General features: G+C 19.3%; 1 protein-coding gene across 1 annotated transcript in view; it reads right to left on the reverse strand.

Moving 5' to 3' along the window:
- Nucleotides 1-3,050: 3,050 nt before the first annotated feature.
- Nucleotides 3,051-21,968, reverse strand: part of LOC111617140 (casein kinase I-like) — a 95,708-nt gene continuing 76,790 nt past the window's right edge. The window contains 2 exon segments of the mRNA XM_023358468.1: nt 3,051-4,253; nt 19,773-19,984. Of these exon segments, the coding sequence (XP_023214236.1) occupies nt 4,208-4,253; nt 19,773-19,984 (258 nt within the window). The 3' untranslated portion in view covers nt 3,051-4,207.

Raw genomic sequence — 21,968 nt, forward strand, 5'->3', positions numbered from 1 at the left:
CAACTCAAACTTGGAACACGTTAAATCAAATTCACCTGAGACCATTCTCACACGGGACGCGTATAAAAAGTGGTCATACCCGACAATCAGGGCACACACACTCCCAGAAGCAGGAGGACAAGCTTCCATCTGTCACTACTCTCCCATTTCTGCCAAGATGTTCCAGACATGGAAGTAAGGAAGGAGGACTAGTTACCACCCTACTGACTGCTAATCCTTGTATGGGACATAGGGGAAATGCACAACGGGATCTGGAACCATTGGTCTGAGAGGTATATTACATAAGGAAATGTAAACTCTCTCTCTTGATCAATTAGCATTTAAGAACTTAAAAGATTCAATATATGAATTGTCCTCACAAAGGTAGAGTCATGTATCTATCCATGTACTCATTGCCTTAGCTTTTAATTATTATTTGTTGACCTACTTGTCTCATTATCTTGTAGCCAGCTGACACCTAATCGATGTACCCACTGCACTCTCCACTCAACAACTAGCCCTCCTATTTAAAGCCATCTAGTGACTCTTCAGAGTGTGTTTTGCCAACCCGACACCACTCGAGGGTTAGGGATCCCTACTCACAGATTATCTCACATAATTAATTAATAGCTCTGGAAGTTAACTGTCAATGCATCTGCACAGTAAGCAAGAGTTGTTGATTCAAGTCCTACTCTGGGCCAATCTTTTCTAGAAAATGAGAAATAATAAATTCAAATTTTGAATAAGTGAATTTGAGATGGTGGCTTAACCACCTACCTCTAAGCCAAGTTGCTCTGTTTCTGATCAGTAAAGTGGCCATAGTTTAGGTCAATAAAATTCCAGCAATGTTTGAAAATTTAACTTCTCAAGTTGGTTGTTAATTTATTTATATATACATTTAAAGATTGCAATAAAATATATATTTTATCATTATACAAAATATTAATCTAAATTTGATTTATTAATGATTAAATAAAGTTGAAAAAAAATTTTCTTGTAATTACTATAAGCTTCAACATATTCTTAACTATTAGATAATTTAATTGTAAATCTTTTCCTACAATGCAAGCTTAAAGATTTGTGAAAATTAAAGACAAATTAGTCCATAAAAATTTGAGCAATGCATTGCATGAACAAGTCACAGGTCTCAAACAACTTTTTGACTTGTTTAATGTAAATTTTCATTATGTGTACATGCATTTATCAGAAAAACTTTATTAAAATTCAGTTGGACACTATAAATGCAGCAAAAAAAAAAATTATTTATAGGTTATCCATATTACAAGTTACTGTTCAAGATTTCAAATTCACATTTTTTTGTATTTTACACAAACGTGTAAAAAAATTATTTATTGAGCAATTTTGATTTATTTTATGCAATTTTGAAGTAACCAACCCTATGTTCAATATAAGTTGCAAAGCATACCATTCTCACTCTGTGCTGACTGATTTCTTTTTGTCATCTGTAAGGGAAAGGCAAGCTATTTTGGAAATATTTGACAATTATTCTTCAGTTGAGTAAAATATTTAAACATGCTTTATGCCAACATATAAGACTTTTCAAATGTAAACTTATAAATAACATCATCATAACATATATTATTTATATTGTTTTATGCAAAAAGGAAGGAAACAGAAGTTAAGGCTTTCAAATGAAAGTGTAAAATTCAACAATGAAGGCTCTCAAGCACACATTAAACAACCATTAAAGTTCAGTAACAAAAAGTTTTGTTACTGGACTTTAAAGGTTGTATAATGTGTTTCGTTCCAGTACTAAGGTAAACACAATTTTAATGAAGGCTCTGTTTCCACCTTCTACCAGACAAGGAAGGATACAAATTATTAACTATTATTGTTTTCTATTTTATTTATTGTTACTACAGCTCTATTTTTTTAACTTCTATATTGGTTCAAATTGAAAAATTTTAAAAGAAAACATTACAACTTATTTGAAACATTTACTTTATTCTAACTATACATAATGCAAACAAAATGTTTTACATAAGTAAGGAAAACAATTCACACACAAGAAAAACTGAATTATAGGAAAATCCCAACGAAAATTACAAAAAAATATACAATTGAAAACTATCCAAAAATACCAAAAATGAAAATTATACATTTTCAGAACAGTTTGGAAATAATTCATATCTTTCAGAAATTTTAAGAGTTTTTAAAGTACTTTATATTACAGATTGATATTCAAATTAATAGAAATGCAAGACTGACAAACAAAACACAGATTTGTTTAAAACTGGAATTATTCAGCCTTTCTTGTAGAGGAAATACACATTTCTCCCAACAAAATAATATATGCATTTTTTTTTTTTTTATATACATGTTAGTCTGATAGTAGTTCTTATATATATATTTTTTCCTTTTATGAAAAATATGTATTTCCATAATTTATATTATACATCAACATTGAAAGACCGAAATGCACATCTTTATCGTATCATGATAAGATGCCAAGCAATATTTGTGGATTATATACAATAGATTAGTTGTGCTTTCAGTAAAAATTGTTTAGAAACAAAATTTTGTAACAAAAAAAAAAAAAAAAAAAAAAAAAAAAAAAAAAAAAAAAAAAAAAAAAAAAAAAAAAAAAAAAAAAAAAAAAAAAAAAAAAAAAAAAAAAAAAAAAAAAAAAAAAAAAAAAAAAAAAAAAAAAAAAAAAAAAAAAAAAAAAAAAAAAAAAAAAAAAAAAAAAAAAAAAANCATTTTTTTTTTTTTTATATACATGTTAGTCTGATAGTAGTTCTTATATATATATTTTTTCCTTTTATGAAAAATATGTATTTCCATAATTTATATTATACATCACCATTGAAAGACCGAAATGCACATCTTTATCGTATCATGATAAGATGCCAAGCAATATTTGTGGATTATATACAATAGATTAGTTGTGCTTTCAGTAAAAATTGTTTAGAAACAAAATTTTGTAACAAAAAAAAAAAAAAAAAAAAAAAAAAAAGAGAGAGAGAGAGAGAGAGAGAGAGAAATTGTAATTCCAAAAAATTAAAGAAAATTCTAAAGAAATACTTTAAATTTTCAAAGTAAATACAAGAATTAATTAAATACTTTGAATAAAAAATGTTTATATTTTTAAAATCACATTTTAATAAATAAAAATATAAATTAAATAGTATAACATCTGATATAGAGGATGATGATTTTTAACTTTGTCGTTTCAAGGCAGTCAAGCATTTTTAATTTTTTTATTTTTTAGTGAAACTAGAACAACATTCCCATGCTTCAATATTAATTTCATATAAATTTTGTCTATATTTTTCATGAAAAATTTTATAACAATAACTTTATGAATTGTGGATACCTTTTCAGATGATTCTTGATAGATCAAATTGTAATTTTTCTATTACATTTTGGAAAATGCAAGAACATATAATTTAATTTTATATACATTTTTATAACAAAGCATTTGATTTAAGTGCAATCCGAATAAATTAAGCAGAAATATGCACGTAACATATTAAAGATCACATTTTTAAATGTCATTACATTAATGTATGTTTTGTTTAAGCAATAATTTACCTAACATTTTGTGTTAAGTTAAACTCTCTGAATTACTTTTTAAAGCATAATCATTACTGCAAATTATTAAGCACTTCAGCTAATAAGTCATGAATATATATATTTTTTTATGGAAAATCTTCATTATATATATATATTTTTTTTACAAGTATTGAAATTATATTTTTTTGTATTAATTCTGATAAGAAATTAGATTAAAATAATTTCTTCTTTTTATGAATTTCATAAATAATAAAATAGAGAGAGAGAAACTTAACTTGGTATGTACAAAATATGTTCTTATTTTAATTGTATAAAATTAATTATTTCTTGGCTTTTCCATAAAATCCTACACTCTTTAAAATGTTATTTAACAATTATAAAAAATTTTCAAAAACAGTAACAAATATTTTCTTTGACATTTACATTTACAACACATTCTTGCTTTGCATTTTCACATAGCCCATAAGATCTTGACAATTCTTTATATTATTTAAATTTACGTGATATGAATGTATTATACAAACATTTGTATAAATAAATAAAATAATGTATTAGATACAACATTCAATGCAAATCGGCATGATTCACGCAATGAGACCGTTAAAATAAGATGAAATTAAAATCTTTCTAAAAAGGAAATAAAAGAATAGAGAAAGAAATGATTTTAAGGAATTTGTATTTGTTTATAAAATTATTTTTGTCTAACTTCTTTCTTTTTCTTAAAAAAACAGCAACACCTATAAATAAAAATTATTATTATTTTATCGTATCAAAGATTTTTAATGAAACAATACAAATTGCTATTCATAAATTAAACAACAAACTTCATAATTGTAAAAGCCTTACCGTCCTTAAATTTTAATATTTTATTGTTAACTGTCTACATGGACTTTACTTATTAATAGGACTTTATACTGAAAAAAATAATTTATTTAAAAGATATTTATATCATAGGTCAGATAAAAAATTAGATTTAATGGAAGAAAAAGAAATTGTGTATTCATTCAATTGCAGCTGTGATCCAGTCAAAACTTATATAGGAGAAACAAAAAGAAAATTGAGCACAAGAATAAAAGAGCNTTTTTTTTTTTTTTTTTTTTTTTTTTTTTTTTTTTTTTTTTTTTTTTTTTTTTTTTTTTTTTTTTTTTTTTTTTTTTTTTTTTTTTTTTTTTTTTTTTTTTTTTTTTTTTTTTTTTTTTTTTTTTTTTTTTTTTTTTTTTTTTTTTTTTTTTTTTTTTTTTTTTTTTTTTTTTTTTTTTTTTTTTTTTTTTTTTTTTTTTTTTTTTTTTTTTTTTTTTTTTTTTTTTTTTTTTTTTTTTTTTTTTTTTTTTTTTTTTTTTTTTTTTTTTTTTTTTTTTTTTTTTTTTTTTTTTTTTTTTTTTTTTTTTTTTTTTTTTTTTTTTTTTTTTTTTTTTTTTTTTTTTTTTTTTTTTTTTTTTTTTTTTTTTTTTTTTTTTTTTTTTTTTTTTTTTTTTTTTTTTTTTTTTTTTTTTTTTTTTTTTTTTTTTTTTTTTTTTTTTTTTTTTTTTTTTTTTTTTTTTTTTTTTTTTTTTTTTTTTTTTTTTTTTTTTTTTTTTTTTTTTTTTTTTTTTTTTTTTTTTTTTTTTTTTTTTTTTTTTTTTTTTTTTTTTTTTTTTTTTTTTTTTTTTTTTTTTTTTTTTTTTTTTTTTTTTTTTTTTTTTTTTTTTTTTTTTTTTTTTTTTTTTTTTTTTTTTTTTTTTTTTTTTTTTTTTTTTTTTTTTTTTTTTTTTTTTTTTTTTTTTTTTTTTTTTTTTTTTTTTTTTTTTTTTTTTTTTTTTTTTTTTTTTTTTTTTTTTTTTTTTTTTTTTTTTTTTTTTTTTTTTTTTTTTTTTTTTTTTTTTTTTTTTTTTTTTTTTTTTTTTTTTTTTTTTTTTTTTTTTTTTTTTTTTTTTTTTTTTTTTTTTTTTTTTTTTTTTTTTTTTTTTTTTTTTTTTTTTTTTTTTTTTTTTTTTTTTTTTTTTTTTTTTTTTTTTTTTTTTTTTTTTTTTTTTTTTTTTTTTTTTTTTTTTTTTTTTTTTTTTTTTTTTTTTTTTTTTTTTTTTTTTTTTTTTTTTTTTTTTTTTTTTTTTTTTTTTTTTTTTTTTTTTTTTTTTTTTTTTTTTTTTTTTTTTTTTTTTTTTTTTTTTTTTTTTTTTTTTTTTTTTTTTTTTTTTTTTTTTTTTTTTTTTTTTTTTTTTTTTTTTTTTTTTTTTTTTTTTTTTTTTTTTTTTTTTTTTTTTTTTTTTTTTTTTTTTTTTTTTTTTTTTTTTTTTTTTTTTTTTTTTTTTTTTTTTTTTTTTTTTTTTTTTTTTTTTTTTTTTTTTTTTTTTTTTTTTTTTTTTTTTTTTTTTTTTTTTTTTTTTTTTTTTTTTTTTTTTTTTTTTTTTTTTTTTTTTTTTTTTTTTTTTTTTTTTTTTTTTTTTTTTTTTTTTTTTTTTTTTTTTTTTTTTTTTTTTTTTTTTTTTTTTTTTTTTTTTTTTTTTTTTTTTTTTTTTTTTTTTTTTTTTTTTTTTTTTTTTTTTTTTTTTTTTTTTTTTTTTTTTTTTTTTTTTTTTTTTTTTTTTTTTTTTTTTTTTTTTTTTTTTTTTTTTTTTTTTTTTTTTTTTTTTTTTTTTTTTTTTTTTTTTTTTTTTTTTTTTTTTTTTTTTTTTTTTTTTTTTTTTTTTTTTTTTTTTTTTTTTTTTTTTTTTTTTTTTTTTTTTTTTTTTTTTTTTTTTTTTTTTTTTTTTTTTTTTTTTTTTTTTTTTTTTTTTTTTTTTTTTTTTTTTTTTTTTTTTTTTTTTTTTTTTTTTTTTTTTTTTTTTTTTTTTTTTTTTTTTTTTTTTTTTTTTTTTTTTTTTTTTTTTTTTTTTTTTTTTTTTTTTTTTTTTTTTTTTTTTTTTTTTTTTTTTTTTTTTTTTTTTTTTTTTTTTTTTTTTTTTTTTTTTTTTTTTTTTTTTTTTTTTTTTTTTTTTTTTTTTTTTTTTTTTTTTTTTTTTTTTTTTTTTTTTTTTTTTTTTTTTTTTTTTTTTTTTTTTTTTTTTTTTTTTTTTTTTTTTTTTTTTTTTTTTTTTTTTTTTTTTTTTTTTTTTTTTTTTTTTTTTTTTTTTTTTTTTTTTTTTTTTTTTTTTTTTTTTTTTTTTTTTTTTTTTTTTTTTTTTTTTTTTTTTTTTTTTTTTTTTTTTTTTTTTTTTTTTTTTTTTTTTTTTTTTTTTTTTTTTTTTTTTTTTTTTTTTTTTTTTTTTTTTTTTTTTTTTTTTTTTTTTTTTTTTTTTTTTTTTTTTTTTTTTTTTTTTTTTTTTTTTTTTTTTTTTTTTTTTTTTTTTTTTTTTTTTTTTTTTTTTTTTTTTTTTTTTTTTTTTTTTTTTTTTTTTTTTTTTTTTTTTTTTTTTTTTTTTTTTTTTTTTTTTTTTTTTTTTTTTTTTTTTTTTTTTTTTTTTTTTTTTTTTTTTTTTTTTTTTTTTTTTTTTTTTTTTTTTTTTTTTTTTTTTTTTTTTTTTTTTTTTTTTTTTTTTTTTTTTTTTTTTTTTTTTTTTTTTTTTTTTTTTTTTTTTTTTTTTTTTTTTTTTTTTTTTTTTTTTTTTTTTTTTTTTTTTTTTTTTTTTTTTTTTTTTTTTTTTTTTTTTTTTTTTTTTTTTTTTTTTTTTTTTTTTTTTTTTTTTTTTTTTTTTTTTTTTTTTTTTTTTTTTTTTTTTTTTTTTTTTTTTTTTTTTTTTTTTTTTTTTTTTTTTTTTTTTTTTTTTTTTTTTTTTTTTTTTTTTTTTTTTTTTTTTTTTTTTTTTTTTTTTTTTTTTTTTTTTTTTTTTTTTTTTTTTTTTTTTTTTTTTTTTTTTTTTTTTTTTTTTTTTTTTTTTTTTTTTTTTTTTTTTTTTTTTTTTTTTTTTTTTTTTTTTTTTTTTTTTTTTTTTTTTTTTTTTTTTTTTTTTTTTTTTTTTTTTTTTTTTTTTTTTTTTTTTTTTTTTTTTTTTTTTTTTTTTTTTTTTTTTTTTTTTTTTTTTTTTTTTTTTTTTTTTTTTTTTTTTTTTTTTTTTTTTTTTTTTTTTTTTTTTTTTTTTTTTTTTTTTTTTTTTTTTTTTTTTTTTTTTTTTTTTTTTTTTTTTTTTTTTTTTTTTTTTTTTTTTTTTTTTTTTTTTTTTTTTTTTTTTTTTTTTTTTTTTTTTTTTTTTTTTTTTTTTTTTTTTTTTTTTTTTTTTTTTTTTTTTTTTTTTTTTTTTTTTTTTTTTTTTTTTTTTTTTTTTTTTTTTTTTTTTTTTTTTTTTTTTTTTTTTTTTTTTTTTTTTTTTTTTTTTTTTTTTTTTTTTTTTTTTTTTTTTTTTTTTTTTTTTTTTTTTTTTTTTTTTTTTTTTTTTTTTTTTTTTTTTTTTTTTTTTTTTTTTTTTTTTTTTTTTTTTTTTTTTTTTTTTTTTTTTTTTTTTTTTTTTTTTTTTTTTTTTTTTTTTTTTTTTTTTTTTTTTTTTTTTTTTTTTTTTTTTTTTTTTTTTTTTTTTTTTTTTTTTTTTTTTTTTTTTTTTTTTTTTTTTTTTTTTTTTTTTTTTTTTTTTTTTTTTTTTTTTTTTTTTTTTTTTTTTTTTTTTTTTTTTTTTTTTTTTTTTTTTTTTTTTTTTTTTTTTTTTTTTTTTTTTTTTTTTTTTTTTTTTTTTTTTTTTTTTTTTTTTTTTTTTTTTTTTTTTTTTTTTTTTTTTTTTTTTTTTTTTTTTTTTTTTTTTTTTTTTTTTTTTTTTTTTTTTTTTTTTTTTTTTTTTTTTTTTTTTTTTTTTTTTTTTTTTTTTTTTTTTTTTTTTTTTTTTTTTTTTTTTTTTTTTTTTTTTTTTTTTTTTTTTTTTTTTTTTTTTTTTTTTTTTTTTTTTTTTTTTTTTTTTTTTTTTTTTTTTTTTTTTTTTTTTTTTTTTTTTTTTTTTTTTTTTTTTTTTTTTTTTTTTTTTTTTTTTTTTTTTTTTTTTTTTTTTTTTTTTTTTTTTTTTTTTTTTTTTTTTTTTTTTTTTTTTTTTTTTTTTTTTTTTTTTTTTTTTTTTTTTTTTTTTTTTTTTTTTTTTTTTTTTTTTTTTTTTTTTTTTTTTTTTTTTTTTTTTTTTTTTTTTTTTTTTTTTTTTTTTTTTTTTTTTTTTTTTTTTTTTTTTTTTTTTTTTTTTTTTTTTTTTTTTTTTTTTTTTTTTTTTTTTTTTTTTTTTTTTTTTTTTTTTTTTTTTTTTTTTTTTTTTTTTTTTTTTTTTTTTTTTTTTTTTTTTTTTTTTTTTTTTTTTTTTTTTTTTTTTTTTTTTTTTTTTTTTTTTTTTTTTTTTTTTTTTTTTTTTTTTTTTTTTTTTTTTTTTTTTTTTTTTTTTTTTTTTTTTTTTTTTTTTTTTTTTTTTTTTTTTTTTTTTTTTTTTTTTTTTTTTTTTTTTTTTTTTTTTTTTTTTTTTTTTTTTTTTTTTTTTTTTTTTTTTTTTTTTTTTTTTTTTTTTTTTTTTTTTTTTTTTTTTTTTTTTTTTTTTTTTTTTTTTTTTTTTTTTTTTTTTTTTTTTTTTTTTTTTTTTTTTTTTTTTTTTTTTTTTTTTTTTTTTTTTTTTTTTTTTTTTTTTTTTTTTTTTTTTTTTTTTTTTTTTTTTTTTTTTTTTTTTTTTTTTTTTTTTTTTTTTTTTTTTTTTTTTTTTTTTTTTTTTTTTTTTTTTTTTTTTTTTTTTTTTTTTTTTTTTTTTTTTTTTTTTTTTTTTTTTTTTTTTTTTTTTTTTTTTTTTTTTTTTTTTTTTTTTTTTTTTTTTTTTTTTTTTTTTTTTTTTTTTTTTTTTTTTTTTTTTTTTTTTTTTTTTTTTTTTTTTTTTTTTTTTTTTTTTTTTTTTTTTTTTTTTTTTTTTTTTTTTTTTTTTTTTTTTTTTTTTTTTTTTTTTTTTTTTTTTTTTTTTTTTTTTTTTTTTTTTTTTTTTTTTTTTTTTTTTTTTTTTTTTTTTTTTTTTTTTTTTTTTTTTTTTTTTTTTTTTTTTTTTTTTTTTTTTTTTTTTTTTTTTTTTTTTTTTTTTTTTTTTTTTTTTTTTTTTTTTTTTTTTTTTTTTTTTTTTTTTTTTTTTTTTTTTTTTTTTTTTTTTTTTTTTTTTTTTTTTTTTTTTTTTTTTTTTTTTTTTTTTTTTTTTTTTTTTTTTTTTTTTTTTTTTTTTTTTTTTTTTTTTTTTTTTTTTTTTTTTTTTTTTTTTTTTTTTTTTTTTTTTTTTTTTTTTTTTTTTTTTTTTTTTTTTTTTTTTTTTTTTTTTTTTTTTTTTTTTTTTTTTTTTTTTTTTTTTTTTTTTTTTTTTTTTTTTTTTTTTTTTTTTTTTTTTTTTTTTTTTTTTTTTTTTTTTTTTTTTTTTTTTTTTTTTTTTTTTTTTTTTTTTTTTTTTTTTTTTTTTTTTTTTTTTTTTTTTTTTTTTTTTTTTTTTTTTTTTTTTTTTTTTTTTTTTTTTTTTTTTTTTTTTTTTTTTTTTTTTTTTTTTTTTTTTTTTTTTTTTTTTTTTTTTTTTTTTTTTTTTTTTTTTTTTTTTTTTTTTTTTTTTTTTTTTTTTTTTTTTTTTTTTTTTTTTTTTTTTTTTTTTTTTTTTTTTTTTTTTTTTTTTTTTTTTTTTTTTTTTTTTTTTTTTTTTTTTTTTTTTTTTTTTTTTTTTTTTTTTTTTTTTTTTTTTTTTTTTTTTTTTTTTTTTTTTTTTTTTTTTTTTTTTTTTTTTTTTTTTTTTTTTTTTTTTTTTTTTTTTTTTTTTTTTTTTTTTTTTTTTTTTTTTTTTTTTTTTTTTTTTTTTTTTTTTTTTTTTTTTTTTTTTTTTTTTTTTTTTTTTTTTTTTTTTTTTTTTTTTTTTTTTTTTTTTTTTTTTTTTTTTTTTTTTTTTTTTTTTTTTTTTTTTTTTTTTTTTTTTTTTTTTTTTTTTTTTTTTTTTTTTTTTTTTTTTTTTTTTTTTTTTTTTTTTTTTTTTTTTTTTTTTTTTTTTTTTTTTTTTTTTTTTTTTTTTTTTTTTTTTTTTTTTTTTTTTTTTTTTTTTTTTTTTTTTTTTTTTTTTTTTTTTTTTTTTTTTTTTTTTTTTTTTTTTTTTTTTTTTTTTTTTTTTTTTTTTTTTTTTTTTTTTTTTTTTTTTTTTTTTTTTTTTTTTTTTTTTTTTTTTTTTTTTTTTTTTTTTTTTTTTTTTTTTTTTTTTTTTTTTTTTTTTTTTTTTTTTTTTTTTTTTTTTTTTTTTTTTTTTTTTTTTTTTTTTTTTTTTTTTTTTTTTTTTTTTTTTTTTTTTTTTTTTTTTTTTTTTTTTTTTTTTTTTTTTTTTTTTTTTTTTTTTTTTTTTTTTTTTTTTTTTTTTTTTTTTTTTTTTTTTTTTTTTTTTTTTTTTTTTTTTTTTTTTTTTTTTTTTTTTTTTTTTTTTTTTTTTTTTTTTTTTTTTTTTTTTTTTTTTTTTTTTTTTTTTTTTTTTTTTTTTTTTTTTTTTTTTTTTTTTTTTTTTTTTTTTTTTTTTTTTTTTTTTTTTTTTTTTTTTTTTTTTTTTTTTTTTTTTTTTTTTTTTTTTTTTTTTTTTTTTTTTTTTTTTTTTTTTTTTTTTTTTTTTTTTTTTTTTTTTTTTTTTTTTTTTTTTTTTTTTTTTTTTTTTTTTTTTTTTTTTTTTTTTTTTTTTTTTTTTTTTTTTTTTTTTTTTTTTTTTTTTTTTTTTTTTTTTTTTTTTTTTTTTTTTTTTTTTTTTTTTTTTTTTTTTTTTTTTTTTTTTTTTTTTTTTTTTTTTTTTTTTTTTTTTTTTTTTTTTTTTTTTTTTTTTTTTTTTTTTTTTTTTTTTTTTTTTTTTTTTTTTTTTTTTTTTTTTTTTTTTTTTTTTTTTTTTTTTTTTTTTTTTTTTTTTTTTTTTTTTTTTTTTTTTTTTTTTTTTTTTTTTTTTTTTTTTTTTTTTTTTTTTTTTTTTTTTTTTTTTTTTTTTTTTTTTTTTTTTTTTTTTTTTTTTTTTTTTTTTTTTTTTTTTTTTTTTTTTTTTTTTTTTTTTTTTTTTTTTTTTTTTTTTTTTTTTTTTTTTTTTTTTTTTTTTTTTTTTTTTTTTTTTTTTTTTTTTTTTTTTTTTTTTTTTTTTTTTTTTTTTTTTTTTTTTTTTTTTTTTTTTTTTTTTTTTTTTTTTTTTTTTTTTTTTTTTTTTTTTTTTTTTTTTTTTTTTTTTTTTTTTTTTTTTTTTTTTTTTTTTTTTTTTTTTTTTTTTTTTTTTTTTTTTTTTTTTTTTTTTTTTTTTTTTTTTTTTTTTTTTTTTTTTTTTTTTTTTTTTTTTTTTTTTTTTTTTTTTTTTTTTTTTTTTTTTTTTTTTTTTTTTTTTTTTTTTTTTTTTTTTTTTTTTTTTTTTTTTTTTTTTTTTTTTTTTTTTTTTTTTTTTTTTTTTTTTTTTTTTTTTTTTTTTTTTTTTTTTTTTTTTTTTTTTTTTTTTTTTTTTTTTTTTTTTTTTTTTTTTTTTTTTTTTTTTTTTTTTTTTTTTTTTTTTTTTTTTTTTTTTTTTTTTTTTTTTTTTTTTTTTTTTTTTTTTTTTTTTTTTATGGACCATCAGAGGTTGGAAAAAACAGCCTACATATTTAATTTGAAAGTTGACCAATAGATTTATTTATTAAACCAATATGTACAGTACATTAATAATAATAAAAATATTATTATTATTAATATCTACAGATAAAGAATGCCCACATACCACAGTATATAAAGTAGACTAGAGAAACAAATTAAAATACAGTAGAACCTTGATTATCCGGACTAATTGGTGATGAAGGTAGTCCGGATAAGGAAAAATTTGGATAATCGAAACAAATACTTTAATTTGTCTTTTAATGATAATGTAGCATGTTTTCTTTTCGATGACACATCAGTAATATTAAAAATAAATACTGTGTTTAAATCGTGATCAAATTTTCAAGAAACAAATGTTTGTATTGAGTTTGGACTACTACTGACCAGTGCTAACAGATTACCTATTGTTTAAAAGGCCCTCTGGTGGCGCAAGAAGACAGATTTTATAAAATAAAAAGCAGTTGAAACTGCATTTTTATGAATAAAAATTTGACAAACTATTTATCGTTTTATGTCGAGTAAAATTTTTTTGTCGCGTTTGCGGCTTTTAAGTAATGCATAAACCTTCGAGGTGCGAGGCCCTTCGGATCGTGAGGTATAGGCGGTGGCCCACGTCGCCCATGCCTTACACCGCCCTTGGTCATAGAAATGATGTAATTTGAATATAAATTATTTATAAATAAGTATGTCAAGTTATATTTTTATTACGACGTAAAATATATTTAAGAGTTTACGGCCACTGTGCCGGGTGAGACATTGTTGAAACAAAAAAAGTTATGCATTCCATCACGTACATAAACAGTGTCGTAATTCACCAAGTGCAAATCAGCAAATTCGTAAAATTTTTGTTTATTTTGAACAATCCGGATAATCAAGGTTCTACTGTATTAAAAACAGATAATAATATTTTCGATGATAATTTTAATAAGAAAAGTTAAAAATCACTTTTCCCCTTCTATTAAACAGAAAAACAAAATCTCAATTGATGAAGGTTACTGATGAACCTGAAATGCATGTAGTTTTTTTCCCCCCACCCTGTGGGTACCTCTAGTACCCACAAAAATAAATAAAAGTAGAGGATTTCTTTTAGCAAGCCCATTATGGATTCGGCCAGGTGGTGAGGGATGGAGCCGACATATCTGGACAGATCACCCTAGAAAAGTTCCTGGAAAAGTTGACCCATTCGGATTCAATGCTGGGTCCCCAAGAGTGGTAGGCTACCACTTTGACTGCTCAGCCATCTGACCCACATTTACTTAGAAGTACATAAATTGTTATTATAAAGGAGACAAGCAAAAATTTAATTGAAAAAAAACAAGTATTTGTTTTATTTGGGCCTATACTTAAAAAACAACAAATAGTGGCAGATCAAGTCAAGTGGGGGTTCCAAGCAGGGCAGTCAATAATTATACCATAATAAGTCCACCGAGTTGATTTCTTCAATTATTTCTGCTCTTACTTGCTTACCAATAAGACCTACAAATTTGTCACAAATATTATGAGATAAATAGTTTACATTTCCTTATCCTTTGTTGGTATATTTTTGTAGATGTAACTTCAAGAATGCATTGTATTCATTTTAGGTATTCCAAGCAGATTAAATAATTTCCTTTCCTATTGGAATCTTTGCCATCATCATGACCCCTAAATCCTAATCCTAAGAAACTCAATAATTTTATTGTTGATACAATTTTTTTCAATACATCTCTCCAGTAGCATTCTTCTTTTTCCTTTTTCTTAATAGTTGAGTATCAATTCTATTCAATTTTGTTGATCTTTTATACATAGTACACATGGCTGATATGTGTTCTTTTGAATCTTCATGGTCCAATAAAATAACAGCAATTGATCTCCAATTTTGCAAACCAGTTATTAATTTAGACTTTGATATAGAAAAGAGTTTGTAAGAATAGCAGTACATACTTTTGCTTGTTTCTGAAAATATCAGCCAATTTCTCTTTTCTATAATTTTATTTGATTTCTTTCTGTAAAAATGATCATAATGAAGTCCTCTGTAATACACTTCATCGCTGTCTTTATATGCTGAGTTCAAATTCTCTATATTTTTACCAATATTTTTTGGTTTGTTTTTAAGAATATGGTCAATAATAGCATCTGTTAATATTGTTAGCCTAAAGCTATATCATTTATTACTTCGATGTCTATATTGAAGCGTCTTTCAGACTATATCTACTTGTTTTCTCAATCCCTTTTTTTCAGTAGCATTTTCAAGACCTCAGGGTTCCTTTGGGGCCCTTTTGTATTCTGGGGCCCTATGTAGCCACTTAGTCTGCTTACTGCTTAATTCACTGCTGATGATGAAATACCATTTTAAAGTGCTTTTTATTTAAATAATATATTTACAAATAAATATGTAGCCCAAAAAGTAGCCAATGTGCCAAATGATATTTTTTACATCAAACTAAAAAAAGGGTAGCCAAATTTGATGAAATTTGGCAATGTTCTGAACAGGCCTCAATCTCTGCTTTTTTGCCCTTTTTGCTGGGGGGGTGGATTCAGAGATGGAGGAAGGGGTAACTTTTGAGTGTGGGTGTATGTACTGATTGGCCAGAAGAACATCCCCTCCAGACTGGGGTTGGTCAGGGTGATATACTTCTAGCCAATCAGGGACTGGCTTATATCGCTCAATCCTCTCTGACTCCTCCTAAGAAATTCAGAATTTAATTTTATTTTATAAATGTTAAAATTTAGCAAATTGCTTTGCCTTCTATATTTTTGAGTTTGACATATTGAGTTGCCAAGTTGAGATCCCTAATATTGTGGGGCCCAGGGCATCTGCCCCTCCTGTCCCCCCTCTGATATTTACTGAAATTTCAAACAGTGCCAAGTTATAGAATTTACAACTAACTAAAAATAAGAAAAACTGCATAAATTAAAAAATAATGAATAAATGATATATAATAAAAATTCCACTTATTCTTTGTTAATTGATTGTAAAGTTAATGCAATAGGCAAGAAGAATCTTCTTCCAATTAACAATATAACATCCCATTAAAATTGCTGAATATACTTGTATTAAGTAAAATGTAAGATAAAAATTGAATACTTTTAAGTCAGTATCATTGTTAACTTAGAAACACCCGATGAACAGTACCTTGTATACAGCTTTTTAAAATTGGAAATCACTTGCTGATCCATTGGTTGCAGTAATGGAGTTGTGTTGGGTGAAAGGAATTTGACCTTTATGCTCACTATCCAGGTCTTCCTCCAAACTTGGTGGATGTACTGGAGCATTATCCATTAATTAAGAGAAGACATCTAAGAGGAAGATCCATTTCCTGAAGATAATTTTTAACAGTAAGAACAAACATTTCTGTGAGCCAATCCATGAATAAAGTTTGAGTTATCCATGCCTTGTTATTTGCCTTCCATTGTACAGGCACATTTATCACATTATTGCTCTTAAAAGTGCAGGGATTGTCAGCATTATAGGCTAAAAGTGGCATGATTTTCAGATCACCACTTGCATTAGTGCAAAATAAAAGAGTGAGTCTGTCCTTCATGGGGTTGTGCCCAGGAAGTGCTTTCTCTTCTTGGGTTATGTACATTTGTCTAGGCATTTTTTTCCAAAACAGACCGGTCTCATTGCAATTAAACACTTGATTTGAGATGTATTCTTCACTTTTTACAAACTCTGAATTCATCCACAGAGCTGTAACTAGCCATTCCTGTGCCATGTGCAAGAATTTGCATTTAGGCCCCTTAATTTATTTGGTTTTAGGAAAATAATAAAACAAATACATTACAATAGATTTTTAATAAGATTTACTTTAATTGAATTTTTCTGGCTTTCATTTCAGCAAATTCATTAATTACACCTTCATAATTAATATTTTTAACGATATTGTATTCTATTGAAATAATAGAAATATTGGATAATCGTTCTTGTCCGATAGTTGATCTTAAATCATTTTTTATTAAGTTTAACTTGCTAAAACTTCTCTCGCACGAAGCAATAGAAATGAGAAGAGTTAGAAATATTCGAAGAGCAATATTGATATTTGGGTAAGACTCAATTAAACCAAAATCATGAAGAGCCTGTAGAATATTAAGTGGAGATGCGGTTTCTATATTTTGTATAAGAGTCATTACTTCAAAATTAAAACATTCAATTTCACTTGTGAAGTTACTTTTTTAAATCTTTGCTATATTTAATAGCAAGATCTGCAGCCGATTTTTTAAAATCAGCAACACTCATGTATTGTAAAGACGAGCCACAGAGAAAGCAAAAATCGTCACAGATAGTTTTCATTTTTTCATAACGCCAATCTATTTGACACAATAGAGTGTCAAGAACACTGTAAATTTGTATTTTAAATAATTTTTCGGGTGTCAAGTTACTTCCTTCAGCTGGTGTTTTATCTATTTCCATTATCTTAACTTTTTTTTTTTTCGTTTATTAAGAAATCCCTTTTCTATACTTTTTGGTTTGTTTTAAAAATATGATCAATAATAGCATCTGTTAATATTGTTGGCCATAAAGCTATATCATTTATTACTTCCGTGTATCTATATATATATATCGAAGCGTTTTTCTGGACTATTTCTATCTTCTGCGTTTTTGCAATCCCTTTTTCCAGTAACATTTTAAAGACTGCAGGAGCCCCTTTGGGGCCCTACACGCCCGCATAGTTCGCTTACCGCTTAATCCACTGTTCAGTATGCAAACCATATGCATACCACTATAAAGCAAAAAATAATGTCAGAATTTCTGCATGCCTTTTACAACCTCGAGACTATGATTTTATTCGAGAGTTAACATTTTCAATTTAGTAATTTTAAAAAATCCTCGGATAGATTTATTTTTGTTACAAAATGTTACCTTTAGAGATTTCTAGCTCTGCACACTGTAGAAAAATCTAGAAATACAGTTTTGTATATCGTAATAATATTAGTAGTTGCCAGAAAGCTCTATAAAGTAGAGAAAAATCTGTAAATTTGAAAACTATAAACATAAATTTAAATTTCTCAAAAAATAAATTAAANCATGGACTTTACTTATTAATAGGACTTTATACTGGTTTGATTTTAATTTATACAGTGAAATGATTAATTGTAAAAAAGTGAAAGATCCATTTATATTTGGGATTGGAATATGTATTTACAGTAAGTTTTAAAATTGTAATTTATTGGTTAAAGGAAAAATTTTTTAAATTATACAGTAACTTATCTGTTTGTTTGTTGTTACTTTTAGTGTTAAGTGGTAATACTGCTGATGAGGGGCATATTAGCCCGAAACACATATAATATGTGTACAGAAATTATTACTACAGGTGATATAATAAAGAAATTTTGTTCTTTCCTGAACTAACTCACAGTATTGTGCAGATCTTTAGACACCAGTATAAAGTCCTATTAATAAGTAAAGTCCATGTAGACAATTAACAATAAAACAAACTTCATATTTTAAAAAATGTTCTTACTAAATTTGACTAAGGTACAGTACATTAAATACATAGTGATTCAATAAGAGTTGTAGAATTTATTTTGTTAATAAAAACTTCATTTTACCTAGAAATTCAATTTTTATTCGATCAATATAATTCTGAGAGCTGGGAAATTAGGAGTGGAAGAGAATATTATGCAAATAGCTGCTTCTACTTTTCTTGCAAACTGAAAACCTTTAGGCAACATTTTTTGTGACATTGTTCAAGAAGCTTTTATTTATTTTAGATACAATAGGAAAAGTCTAAGACAAGATTTTCATCTCCACATAACAATAAAACCCATAACAAATTTGTGGCTGACAATATTGAGCTTTATTTTGGATATGACTCATCAGATGTTATCTGTCAGGTATTTTGTATCTTCAGGATTGTTGGCATGCACTCTCTTTCAGATAGCTCCAAAGTAAGAAGTCCAATGGTGTCAAATTGCAAATTTCAAGATCTGGTGGACCAGTGATGTCACCATTTTGGGAAATAATGTGACTCGGAGATTTCCTACACAGCAACTGCAAAGTTTCACAAGCTATGTGTCATGTTGCACCACCTCGCCGGAACTACATGCTGATGATGAGTTCTGGCCATAAGAAGTTGGTAATAGTAATCATGTCACAATATCTTTCACCATTCACTGTGAATTTTCAAAAAAAGTTTGGCCCAATAACACCGCCAACTCACATCTTGAATTTCCCAAACCATTTTTTTTTTGGGTAGCACTATATCACACCAATAAAATGATGCCAAATTCAAATCCTGCAATTCTTATTGAATTACCCTGTTTAAGTTAGCTACAATAAAAATTATAAATGTATATAAGTGACACTATAATAAAAAGAAGTTCAATTTACAACTTATAAGCTACATTAATGAGAATTTCTGATGATAAAGTCACTTGTGTTAATTATTGTAAATGTAGATTTCCGATAAAAGACAAAGGCATGCAGATAACCAAAATTTTATCTTAATGAACTTAATCTTGGGTAACTTATCCTGAATTCATTGAACAAACCATGTCATAATATTTATTGTTTTCTAAATGTCCAGACTACTATTCAATTAGAACCATTTGTATATATCAGGGGTGGCCAACACGTAGACCTCGGTCGACCGCAAAGGCTTTGAAAGTAGCTCCTGAAGCTAAAGTTGAACAATTTGCTTTCACTTAAATTAATGTTTAAAAATCTTAATTCGATAATTTATTCTTACAATAATAGACTGTGCAACGTACCCATACTGTTTGTATGTATCATGATGAACAATGCAAATGAATGTTAACGCATGCGCATATAAAAATCCTAAAATTGTTTGCCCATATTCATAGTCGCTAGCAGACTATATTTTACCAAAAAAGAAGCCCCTAAGGAATAAAAGTTTGGCCACACCTGGTGTATATGGATATTTTATGGCTGTATTGAAATTGGTAATCTATGAATAGAATTTGGAGTTGTTGCATTTGGGTAGCTTTGTCAATTGAAATGAATATCAGCTGCTGGATAGAGCCATGGGGGATGTTGAGAGTCATGTTACCTGATTGTACAGGTGGAAGATTTATTGCTTGTAGGTTTGTATGCAATCGTATAGAAATTGGAGATACAAGGGGTGACAATCTATAAAAACAAAACACAGCAACAGTCTTTTGGGTTCTTTTAGAGCACTATCACCAATGACAGTGATACCTGGTTTAAAGGAAAGCTAGAATAGGAAGCTAGAACAAGGAAGAAGAATATTGTACAATCAGTTCTAATTACAAAAAACCTAGCAAAAGGCATGAAGCAAATGTTGTTCATGGATTTTAGAATACTGAAATTTTCAAATATGAAACAACAGTCATATTTGTTTGAATAAAAAAAAATATTGAATGACACTGTTTGCACTTAAAAACTGACAATTTGTATAGGAATGTCTCCAATTCTCAAACAGTGTTGTATGGGAGATTTCCACAATTCTTGAACCATATTGTAGGTATGCCATGCTATACAAGGGATAACTGTATTAATTACTCTTGGGGAACAAAACTCTTCTAGAGTTGTAGAAAAACAGATCATATTGTATTGTCATACCTACTTTCCAGACAACAAAAGTACAATCTTAATAAATAAATAAGTAGAATAACTCATTGTTGATTACCCACAAAATTGAGTTGTTTTTAATTAATTATTAAATCAATTAATCATGATATATGTAAAAATAGATGTAAGGTATTAAATAATATTGATTCCTATATAAAAAAAAATACAAAAACTTTTAAAATTAATTTCATAAACAAAAATCAATTCTACAAAAAATTATATTAATAAATGACATACTTTGTTTCTGAGATAACTTCTACTTCTACAGGGGTAGTAATTGGATTGTTTGAATGATCTGTGACAGGATCTTCATTTGGTAAGTCTCCATTAGTAGATGTTACAACTTGGACTGAACCATGCCTATCAATAGGAGTAAGGTTGCCACCAAGTAAATGTACTCCTGTTTGCTTTGGCTGTTCAATGCATGCAGTTTTTAGTTGTTTTCCTTGCTGCAAAAATATTTCAATTTATTAAAAGTATTGATTGCAATAATTATTATATCATTTTGTGAAAATCCAAAGTTCATGTTTAAAAAATGGAAATCTACCAATAAATGATGATTATTTAATTATCAAATGATATTTGTTAAATTAATATCTTTATACTTTTAATTGGAACAATCTGAATGATTTTATATCAGTATGAAAATTTATTTACTATATATTAGTATTTATAAATTTAATAATTATTATATATTATATATTACTATAATTGATAAAGATTGGTGTATGTAATGACATCATAACCGAAATGATGAATAATTAAAGTGCAAGAATGTAACTTAACAAATAAATATCCTTCACACACACACACACAATCACAAAATGTATATTTATTTCTAATGTATATGCTTACATTAAAGAAGTTAAAAAAATTAATGAATGAAAGTATAAATTTAATTTTAATTTGTTACAATTTAAAATGAGCAATTATGACATCATCACAATGCTAGGGTGTAATTTTTAACTTTTTCAATTTAAAATATGTGCTCTCCACCTCAAATTACTACCCTGTAGTGTGTCTTGGCCCCGTATATCATACTTTTCTGTTAGCAATGGAGCCATTCCAGTCATCTATCTAACTCTTTTCAGGGAAAGATTTTCAAATTGAAATAATGTGGCTTCCAGTTTGCATCAGACATTCATATACAGTTAATAGGGGCCTCCTGCCCCTAAGCTTTCCATATCTAGTTTTGAATTTCATTTATCTAACACCATTCTTGAGATTAAGGAGAGATGGACAGACAGACAACAGTGGGAATTTATAGGTCTACAAGTTTTTCAAATTGCAGCCTAAAATTGAATATAGTATGAACGAACTACAATGAATATAGTAAATTATGATTTGGTCATATTTGACCTATACTGAATAATTTCAACTGTATTAAATATCCAATATAATCATTTTAAAATTTTCTTAAATTATTTATAAAATTTTGAATAAAATTATAAGCAAAATATTTTTATAAGAAATAAATTAGATACTTTTATAATTGTGCTTTAGATTATTTTCATTATTTTATATTTTTGGAATGCTTCTAATTACATATATAGTTAATATACATAACAGAATATTTAAATTAGAATGGTTTTTAAATTTTGATTTTTTGAATTTTGAATGCAAGATATATATATATATATATAGATAAATATGCATTATCCATTTAAGATTAACATTAACATTTATAAATAGTTGAAATCAGGGCATTTCAGAGAAAATGCGAGGCCCAAGGCAACTAATATTTTAGAGGCCTTTCAAAATTTAAAATAAAATTGTGGACAAGAAAATAAAGTCAACGGTATTTAATATTTTTTTGGATTATTACATTTAATTATTTTACAGAAGCTTTGCATGCTTTCACATCAGCAAATTCTCTGATTATTTCAGAATAGTCTAAAATATGCACTATCTGGTAATTAATGTTGAGTGTTGCTAGTCCATTTAATCATTCCTAACACATTGTCAGTCGTAGATAGTTTTTAATTCTTTTCAGAACACTAAATGATCTCTCACCTTCTGCTACACTCACAGGCAAGATTTAAAAAAATTTGGTGGGTGTTTATGGTGAAGACTTCCACCTCTTTCCTCAACTGAAAATGTGGCTAGGAGGGCAGAGGTTCGAGACTAATGACAACCTTCAAAAGAACGTTAAGGCCTATCTCAAGTCACTGGCTGCAACATTCTATGAAGAGGGGATGGAAAAGCTCATCCTTAGATATGACAAATGCCTCAATCTTCACTGTGATTATGTCAAAAAGTAATAATGTTTGTACAGTGGTACCTCAGGTTACGAACGCCCCAGCATACGAAATTTTCAGGATACGACATGAAATTCGAACATATTTTTGCTCCACGATACGAACAAAAACTCACCATACGACGTTACATTAGTTCGCATTTTTCATTTGTTTTTCTTACTACAGTTATTTTTTT

This window comes from Centruroides sculpturatus, unplaced genomic scaffold (genome assembly GCF_000671375.1).
Source record: "Centruroides sculpturatus isolate CEXI.00-Female unplaced genomic scaffold, Cexi_2.0 scaffold1894, whole genome shotgun sequence".
Lineage (NCBI taxonomy): Eukaryota > Metazoa > Arthropoda > Arachnida > Scorpiones > Buthidae > Centruroides > Centruroides sculpturatus.